Genomic DNA, 10,623 nt, shown 5'->3' with positions numbered 1-10,623 from the left:
AAAAATATGCATATATCTACACTAAGGCGGGTACATTTTTTTGACATTATTCCTTTCAGATTTGTATTCTGCATAAAATTCAAGAAATAAGCCCACTAAAGCACATCTTTAAAGTACACCTTGAGCTCCCAAATTTTTGCTATCTTTACTTGTCGCTGCCGTAGCCGAATGGCTTGGTGCGTGACTACTATTCGGAATTCACAGAGAACGTAGGTTCGTATCTCGGTGAAACACCAAAATTAAGAAAAACATTTTTCTAATAGCGGTCGCCCCTCGGCAGGCAATGGTAAACCTCCGATTGTACGTCTGCCATGAAAAAGCTCCTCATAAAAATATCTGCTGTTCGGAGTCGGCTTTTACCTGTAGGTCCCTACATTTGTGGAAGAACAAATAGGAGGAGGAGCTGGTCCAAACACCCAAAAATGGTGTACGCGCCAACTATATATATAACGGGTGATTTTTTCGTTTCGTGTTTTGTTTCACTATCAAGCATCTTCAGTTTGGTCTATAATTTAACTATGAATCGTCTTACAAACGAACAACGCTTGCAAATCATTGAATTTTATTATAAAAATGCGTGTTCTGTTAAGAAAGTTTATCGCGCGCTTCTTCCATTTTACGGTCAGTTTAATCGACCCACTGAAGCAGCTATTCCAGCTATTGTGACTAAATTTAGAACCAAATTTACATTACTGGACATCAAACCACCAACACGCTTTCGTAGAGTGCGAACTGAAGAAAATATCGCAGCTGTATCGGCCAGTGTTAATGATGACCATCAATTATCGATTCGTCGCCGTTCGCAGCAATTCGGCCTCTGCTACACAACAACGTGGACAATTTTGCGAAGGGATTTAGGTGTGAAGCCTTTCAAAATACAGCTGGTGCAAGAATTGAAGCCGAACGACCTACCGCAACGCATAATTTTTTGGTGAATGGGCTCTTAGAAAGTTGGCCGAAGACCCACTTTTTTTATCGAAAAATTGTGTTCAGCGACGAAGCTCATTTTTGGATCAATGGGTGGATAAATAAGCAGAATTGTCGATTTTGGAGTAATGATCAGCCAGAATAATTGAAAGAGCTACCAATGTATCCAGAAAAGGTCACAGTTTGGTGCGGTTTATGGGCGGGAGGTATCATTGGACCGTACTTCTTCAAAGATGCTGCGAATCGTAGCGTAACTGTGAATGGTGAGCGTGAAATGATATCCATCTTTTTTTGCCCAAAATGCAAGAGCTTGACTTGCATGACATGTGGTTTCAGCATGCCACACAGCACGCGTAACAATGGACTTGTTGAGAGGCGAGTTCGGTGAACATTTTATTTCACGTTCGGGACCTGTCAATTGGCCACCCAGATCGTGCGATATAACGCCTTTAGATTATTTTTTGTGGGGCTATGTTAAAGCTCATATCTATTCAGACAAGTCTGCTTCAATTAACGTATTGTAAGACAACATTAAAGCATTTATATGTGAGATACCGGCCGAAACATTGGAAAGAGTATGTCAAAATTGGACTAAGCGGATGGACCATTTGAGGCGCAGTCGCGGTCAACATTTGCATGAAATAATTTTCAAACATTAAATTATATGGACTGTACTATCGATTTAAATACAAATTTCATGCATTTTTCTGAACTTTACGTGTGTTTTTTTTTTTAAACTTTCTTATAGCTCTTAAAAAATCACCCTTTATATATATCTTTACTTAACACGAACCTAATATGAAGGTTAATATTGAAAAAAATATTATGATCGTTATTTTGTTTTTAATACACACCTATATTCGGGAATTTTTTGGTGCGATGAATTTAGTTTTGATATTTTTTTTTTATATGTTTTATATTTTTTTTAGTATATGTAATTTTTTAATAGGAAATAATGGATGCACTTTTTGATTGCGTAAATTAAGCTAAGAGTTGCAAAAAAACAGAGGAAAAGTAATTAAATTTTACAATATTTCAAAAACTTATATACATTTTTTTTTCTATAATCTGAGTCGGGAACTCACCTTAATGTACACTGAGAAAGCACTATGGATTTGTTATACATCTTTAATCTATGGTGTACAAATGAAATATGATAAATGCTTACTACAAATGGATATCGCGTCCATAGGTAAGGGATGAGACAGTATTATCAGTTTTTAATGATGTGACATCAATGGCGTTACTTAAGTGTAAATACTTTGTTTTTTAATCACAAATTAATTAATAAACATTCTGTAAGGATTAATTAATATTAAAAAAAAATCTAGCAAAAAAATTTACAAAAAAAAAAAACTACCTAATTATTAGTGACCTTGCGAGTAGGTTAGATTAAATGCCGAAAACAATTGAATTAATTAGGAAAGTTTCAAAGAGAAAAAATTGAAAATTCCGAGAATGCTGGAACAAATTTCCCGCAATATATCATTACTTCTGCAAATACATACATATGCATGTATGTATGTAAACATATGCACATATGTATGTATGTATGCATATCACAGTCTCTGCTCAACGTCACTTTTGCTCATTAAAATTGCATGCAAAACGTTTAAATCAAATGCGTTTATTGTTGTTGCTCCCTTGTTTGTGTTTAATTGAAGCCATTTGTATGCATACTCACATACTTAGATCAGCATGTGAAATGATTTTGATTATCAATTGAAATTGCAACGGTGGCACCGACTGATACGCCTTCATCAAATGCCCATCGCGGAACGCTTGCAACAAACGGTGCCATCTTCATTCGAACCTATGCCACATATTTCTGCAGTTGAACTGTGTATGTAGGGTATGTGTGCCAGCGTATCATCACTTGATCGGCATCCGCAAATAGCACGCATACACACACATACATATGTAGCTCATTATCGTCCACCATTCGTCGTTATGCTATCCATCAAATATGCGCCCATGCTCACTCGCCGATTTTCCCTGCTCTGCGCTATGCTATGTTCTGCTAGACTGCCCGGCTGGCAGGCTGGTTGACGGCGGCTAGTCAGTCAGTTAGTTACCAGTTGTGATCGAGTGCAATGGCAGATACTCCTATAAATAGGTATGTATGTGCGTGTATGTGCGTTTGTCAGTGATATGCAATTGATATGTCATTTGTTGTTGGTAGATAAATTTCTGTTTCAATGTTTATTTGATGGTATTTGCATGTGTGTGTTTACATAAGTATGTTTTTGTTGCATGTATGTACGTAGCTCCCCTTGTCACTTTGCCAGTTGTTTGCTATTTTATCTGCATCTCTGATGCGCTTTGGTTTATTTTTAGTGGATTGTTCCTCATTGCGTTATTGTTGTTATTTTTGCGTTTTGTGACTTTTTATAAATTTTGTATATGTTGTTTGTTGTATTATTTGTTGCTTTTTCTTGTTGACATTTGGGTTATATCCCTGTTTTCCCTTACTGTGGTTTTTTTTTCATTATTTCCACAGTTGTTTATTTATTTAACTTTTGTTCTTTCTTTTTCATTTTCGCTTCCCCATATTTTAAATTCCGTTTTATGACTTTATGCTTTTGTATTTTGTAATCATATTTGTACCTTTTTTGTAGTTGATAGCATGTCAAAGTGCTAAGTACACATTCCGGCAGACAAACTGACGTATGCTCTGCACTCAACCGGACAGTAGCGGCGAAGGATATTGGCATTGGTGAAAATTGCTTGCATTGCTTGAGTTGTGCTTACTTAAAGACAGGTTTTTGAAGAGCCACATATACTTACATATATATTATTATTATTATACAGCTATGAAAGCTTACCGGCAATCAAAGCTTTGACATAGAAGTTTCTACTGTTGCCATAATTTACAGCAACTAATATTAAAATACGAAGAGAAGTCGTGGAGCTGCTAAGAGATGTGCACTACAGAAGTGCATGGAAAATAAACATCGTCTCTAGTTTCAAGCCCAAAACTATTAAGTGCATTCTCTTCAACCATTTTTTTTCCTTTCACAATATAACCATTCGCCTTCTTTTCGACGTTCCGCCTGTTCAGTACTGCTATTACCGTTATTATTAGGCTATAATAAAATAATTAACTAAATTACTTGAACAAAGTAATGGAACATTTCACGCAGATTACTAAAATGCTTGCTCATATCTCGACTAATTAGGTTGTATAAATACAGCTGAATGCTTTCCATGAATAGCTTACTTATGTAAGTGCCAAAGGATAAAATATTATGAGGACTATTAATAAACAATCGAGGTAAAGCCAGAACTCTGATCATATACTGATACTGAGCTAATGCCTAGCAGTATGCACAGTTGCTCCACCTTATTGAAACCACAAATTAGGATACAGCTCCACCATTGGCCGCAAAAAGTTTTCAATCAATGTTAAAGCTCCTGAAATCGATTCCGGCGTTTCATCCTCATTTCCGAAGAAATATGGACCGATAACTCTAGTGGCCATAACACCGCACCAAACAGTACATTTAGAAGGGTGCAACTGATGTTGGTGTGTTGCCCTTGGATTTTCAGAGCCCCACAATCTACAGTTCTGTTTGTTGGCATAACCATTTAAATGGAAATGCGCTTCATCCGACATCAAAACATTATTTAAAAAATCAATTTGTGTGGCTAATTGTGTAGAATAGAAAAACTCTATAATTTTAACGCGTTGTGTTGCACTGTAGGGTTCCATAATAAATTTCCAACAATTCAATTATAACCTACAAAAAAAGAAAAATAAATATGTCAAAAAATGAAAAAGTTATTATTGCTTAACATTAGTAGGTCTTATTTGGCCCACCCTGTATAACGTCTCCACCAACCCGAATCATAGCATTGTAGGAAAACAAATCTAAGTAATAATGAAATAACAAAAAATTATAAAAAAACGATATGAAGTACATTAGAAATCAAATACTCCAATGCCAACAAACATACCAAAGCGATTGAACTGAGACCCAGTAGGTGAAACCGGAACTGGTGAAAAAATTTCTAGTTCAGGTCTAGTTAGTAGTTAGTAGGCTACTGATGCAGAGTTGATACATTTGAGAATGCTGGTAGGTAGGTAGATGATATGGTTGAAATACCACTCTGACACTGCCTAAGTAGCACAAAGCGCCGTTTTGATACCATTATGAGACTTCTAACCGGCAGATATTTACAGCCAACCAGAGCTGGTGGTGTATTTTAGAAGAGGGATGGGATTTGGTTGGCACACTACCCGAGGTTGTCGAAGAAATGAGCGCCCAGTGACCTTAATCGTCTAGATGTCAAACCCCGACATTTGCAGAAAAAGTACTCAACAGTCTCCTTCTGTTAAAGGTAAACCTAGCCTTTCCGCGTGTGTGCCTATCGTCCAATGGCCGGTAAACAAAACTACGAGTTTAGAAATTGAATGGCGTGGAGTCCCCAGGACTCCAGAAAATATGGAGCTCCATTTCTTCATTTATTCGTGCAAATATCATAGCACATGAAGAAATGGAGCTTAGTCTTTTCTGCTCCTTCCTGAGAAATAATTTGTGAAATTCTACTTTAACAGCAGTCAGAGGGATGCCGGTGACCGGATAGGAGGTTTCTGAGACCAATTCAGTCCCTTTCTATCTATGTTCCTATGTCGAGGAACCTAGATCGGAGAAAATTTACCTGCACGCGCAAGATATTTGATCTCCTCCTTACAGGAGTTGATTAGTTGGGCTCTGCACCATGGCATCGTCAGATTCTTGATCGCGTCCTGACTATTGGAAACAATTTTAATATCTCCTTTGCTCCCACGTACCCTAAGCATTATGTAGGCTTTCAGGATCGCAAAAACTTCTGCCTGAAAAGCGCTGCTAATATTTTTTAAAACGATAGTGCACAAACAAAAAAATTTTAAACTGAAGGGGTTTTTTCATCCTTGGTCTCTTGAATGGTACGTCGATGCCCTAATATATTCCAAGTGAAAGTGGGAGTGCAGTGAGCTTTAACCCTTGCGAGTAGGCGAGAGGAGTCTCTAATTCAGAACTTGACGAATCGAGTCCAAGCATACAGTAGATCTTATGCATTCAGAAATTGAGGTAAAGACAGCAGTAACTATTAACAGTAGGTGGTCTAGCCCAAACACCTGCCGAGTATCGCGGTCACAGTCAATGCAGGAAGAGCGACGAACTTTTCGGCGTCGCTAAAACTGAATATTTAAGTGGGTTCTTGTGGGTATGCTAACGAAGCGCTGGACCGCTAAGTTCGGAGTGCTGCATTGGGATTGCTGTAGGAGCTGTAGAGAAGAGGAGGAAACGTTTTACGCTCTTCGCGTCCTGCAAAAAAGGCACGCACTTTGAAAAATGGGCTTAGGATTTGTGGTATAACACTTCGTCGAGAACCGTTTAGGTAGCGACTTGTTGAAGAGCTGCATTCGCCAAACGATCTCGATAATTTATGAGCACAAAATCTTCCCTGGGTGCCAATAACTGGCTTCTGTGGTCACGGTCTGAATTGTTTTTAGGAACAGATAGCTTAGCCTGGTACTACTTTTGAACCATCAAAAAAGAGAAGTAACACTTTTTAAGATATCAGTTGCTTATATGCCAACAGTAGAAAAACGAATTCATGGAAAGTCAGGGATAGTTCTATATTCACGTGAAGCAAACCAGTTTGGTACTAGTCGATTTCACCGCAGGCAACCAATGAACTGATTCTTGTATGTAATTCTTTTAATTTGTGCGCGTAAATATTTGAACAGTGCAAGAGCAATTTAGATAAGTATGAATGTTATGACATATTTGACACTCACTTGAATGTCGAGCCAAAATAATGGAAGTGAGTAGAGTACGGACTGGTTGAGGGAAGTTGAAGAAAAGTGCATTACTAAACGAAGCAAGGGAAGGGAACTTGGCGTTCGAGTACATTGAAATTACGACAGAATAGTAGCTGAAAGACTGCTTAGACTACGTACTCGTACGTAGGCGAGGAGGGGTACGTACACAGCTTTGGAACAACAACTTAAAGGTGTGTAGTGTGGACACTTCGAAGTGCAATGCTGCAAATGCTGTAAGTTTGGTGGCGATAGAGGCGAAAGCAGAGTATGGACAGCGCATGAGTGGCACTCAAAGTGTTGGCTTGTAAGCGCACGATTTCTTGTAGCTTCAAACGATATCTACAAATCGCTTGAACACACAAAAACACATATATTTTATATATACATAAATCGCAGACATTCTTACATACATAAATAAGCATGGAAAAGTATCCGCTCCAAAGCGCTTTGCCCAGCCCAGCGCCCAACAAAACTAATAACTGTAGTAATGCAACTATTGCAAATACGAGTCGCCGCAAAACACTGCTCAGGCGACAATGTACGTGGTGTAAAGCAACACACATACACATAAATATTGAATACATATGAATAAATAAGTATAAATTTTGTTTTTATGTGCATACCTTCGTAAATAGGTGTTTAATGGTTGTGTGCGTTGAGGTCACTCACTGCTATTAAAGCATACTTTTGTGCGTTGCGTATGCACTTCAAAATGAAAATCGATGAAATCCAATTATAGGAATAGTGTATTGACAATGAACATGGAATTAAATTTTCTACAATTATATATAAAACATGGAAAATATGCATAAATTATTATGAACATAATTCACAGCAACAAAATTTGCATTCGAGTAGTTTTGCAGCCGCAATTATATTTTATACCACACAGTTTACATCCATGTATATAGGTATATGTATATACCAATGTAAGTATATAACACTACAAGTACTTATTGAATATGAGTGTTTGCATGAGGACAACATGCATGATATTAATTAACATTAAAGTTAAAATTTTGTGCTAAGTGCCAGATAATTAATGATACTCAGGATCAATAAAGCGTTATGTCAATTGAAAGTAATCAAACATTTCGGGGAATAAGAAGCAGGAAGGCAGATATCGTGAAGGAACATTTACGGATGCGGAAAGCTTTTCAAAAATGCATCATATTGTCCTGCAGATGCAGGTACTCGCAAGGGACCAACGTAATCAATATATCGTCTCCGAAAGATAGTTAATGAGAATTTTTTTTTATAGCAGAGGATACCTGTTCTTGTCCGGTAGACCTCTCAACGCGCTTCCTCAGCGCATTCGAATCTTCCAGCAGATCCCATCAGCGGAAAGCAACTCCATTCTACTCGCATGTTACTTAGTCTGTGAGTTTGAGCTAATCTGGGAATAGCAATCAAGAGCTGTCATCAGGAACTGCCACCTCAAAAAGCGAACATTTGTACATGAAAAGGTGCTGAGTGATTCCATATTAAATGTTCTAAGTATTTCGTTCTTTGTAGTAAGTTTTCTGAAAATACTTGGCCCACTTCATGTGGAATAGCTCTTAGTCGGTTCTGAAATCGGAGCTTACCGTGAGCTGGGCTGTATCTAAACTTAACGTTTAGAATAGCTTGCGAACGACGGCCCAGAACTGCCGCCTGTTAGTTCAGGAGCTTAACAGCACTCTATATTGCAAGTGGAAGTTCATATAACATAGATCCTTACCGTACTAAGAGTTACTGCTTTAGTGGACAGTTCAAGATCTCTACCCAGAAGGCTTCTTCGAGTGATATTTGTGGTTTTACTGCGATAAAAGTCAGTATGCTAGGTACGCCAAAAAACCGATGAATGATTGAATAAATGAAATTGAGATTTGTACTTTGTCTTCGCGGTCTTTTGTGGCCTCTTCTAAATCTTAAATGGAGCTTGGTTAGGCAGAGCGTATGTGTGCCTTTCTTCAGATGAGAACACCAAAAACAATTCAAACATTAACATATATAAAAAGTCTCAGCAAATGAGGTAATTAATAAAAAATATAACAAATAACTTGAAATAAAACAGTACTGGCATCACGCAACCGATGCTTGCAATTTTGTTATTTCTGCAAGCTTTTATTTCCATACATATAAGTATATCAAATCCCATGAATGCTCTGAGGACTGGTCGAGTAGTTGCTACTCAAGTGGATTTTATCTAAATGTAAATGCTCTTAAAGTTAAAGTTATAGAAACGTGCTTTGATAGAAATACATCCTCGTTACAGGCAACGGCTGGACGGTCTTGGCACTTAACTACGTGTGGATTAACCTTGCAAAAATGAGCTTCGTGTCAATTCAGCGAGCGCTGTGAAAGAACACCAACTTGTAAAGTTGCGAGGTTCTTCTGGCCATGAGTGAATTGGAGACGCTCGATAAATCTTCTAAGGTAAACTCAGTTCTCGAGTTTTCTGAGTGTTCTTGCCAGATACTGTCCGCTGGGTATCCACGCAAAGAGACTTGACATTAACTCGACACTTCAATATTCGAAAATGTAATGGAATCATCTCAGCACTATCTTTTCAGCTGGTCTTTTTTTCCCGAGCTAAGGTTCAAGGATTTTAGCTTTCCCTTTATCGCTATACCTGCGGGTATAGCAAGTTTAGATATAACTCAGTTGATATATTCCATCCGTAGTACGAAGCAGTTAATACACAACCTTGCAACACCGAACCTATACTCTATTTTAGTTTTCCTCCCCCGCTCTCGTACCACAACGAACGTCATTTGATGTAGGTACATATAACCCAAGAGATACAATCAAAGTATATTAACAATTAAGAGCTTTTATCATCGACATTTGGTCACATTTGCCTGATTATTACCAGACGAGGGATCTATGACTCATCTCTCATTTGCTCTTTCAGTTGAAGTTAGCCTTAGCTAGAAGAATGTGAAATGCCGCATTTTGGGAATATTTCACAAAGAGTAATTCGGTATCTTTCTTGGCTAATTTGTCTGCGGTGTCCAATATAAGGGGGTCGTTTGAAAAGTCCGTGCAAAAATAAAAACTACTTTATTGTTAGACGCTGTTCTAGTTTATTGAGCGCTTCCGAATAATAGTGCCAGTCTGAAAAATAGGTATTCGTTTCTACAATCACCTCCTCGTTTGAATAAAATCTTCTCCCGCCAGCCATTTCTTCATATTGGGAAGCAAGTAGAGGGGAGAATAGGGAGGATGTGAAACGAGTTGGAACCCTGTTTTCATTAATTTTGATACCACAACTGATGAGGCGTGAGCCGATTTGCGTTGTAGCGTTGGAAACGGTAAATCACTTGACTTCCTCGATTCAAATGAATGCCAAACACAAAGAAATAGACCTATCTGGCTGAAACTTGATGTGAGCGATCTTCCAAGAGATGCTACCAACCAAACATAACTTTGATACGCGTCATTTTTCCCCTGTATGTAGGAGTCAAAACCATCTTCAATTGATCCTCAATCTTCCGATTCTAGTCGACCTACCGATCTAGAGCTACCCCACTTAGGGAGACTTGATTAATATCTATTTCGATCCTAAGAATTCATATAAGCACATAAAATAACAGTAAAAAGCTAGCTGTGGGAAATTGCAAGAAATAGGTGATAGGAGATCTTAAAAGGAACTCAAAGCAGCGGGCGATAAAGAACTTGGCAACTCATATATCTATAAAGCATACACGTAAATACCCGCGCAGGTTATTAGCCGCACAAAAAAATTACTAGCATTTTATGAAATCGAACTAAAAAGTGGCAAATAGCAGAGTCATAAATTCTAAGGCAACATCGCTAATTGATAAAGAAGACACCAAACGCGGATGTAATAAAAACGTTACACATACGGGACAAGCCCGAAAAGCCTTGTGGGATCGAAA

General features: G+C 38.0%; 1 protein-coding gene across 1 annotated transcript; it reads left to right on the top strand.

Moving 5' to 3' along the window:
- Positions 1 to 518: 518 nt before the first annotated feature.
- On the top strand, positions 519 to 869 carry LOC129245212 (uncharacterized; the record flags this gene model as incomplete). The annotated part of the gene is made up of 1 exon (XM_054883250.1): positions 519 to 869. A coding segment is annotated over exon 1 (351 nt), but the record flags the coding sequence as incomplete, so codon positions are not given.
- Between the last annotated feature and the right edge of the window lie 9,754 nt (positions 870 to 10,623).

This window comes from Anastrepha obliqua, chromosome 4, assembly GCF_027943255.1.
Source record: "Anastrepha obliqua isolate idAnaObli1 chromosome 4, idAnaObli1_1.0, whole genome shotgun sequence".
NCBI lineage: Eukaryota > Metazoa > Arthropoda > Insecta > Diptera > Tephritidae > Anastrepha > Anastrepha obliqua.
The sequence above is the reverse complement of the archived record's forward strand: the minus strand, read 5'-3'. Positions and strand labels throughout refer to the sequence as shown.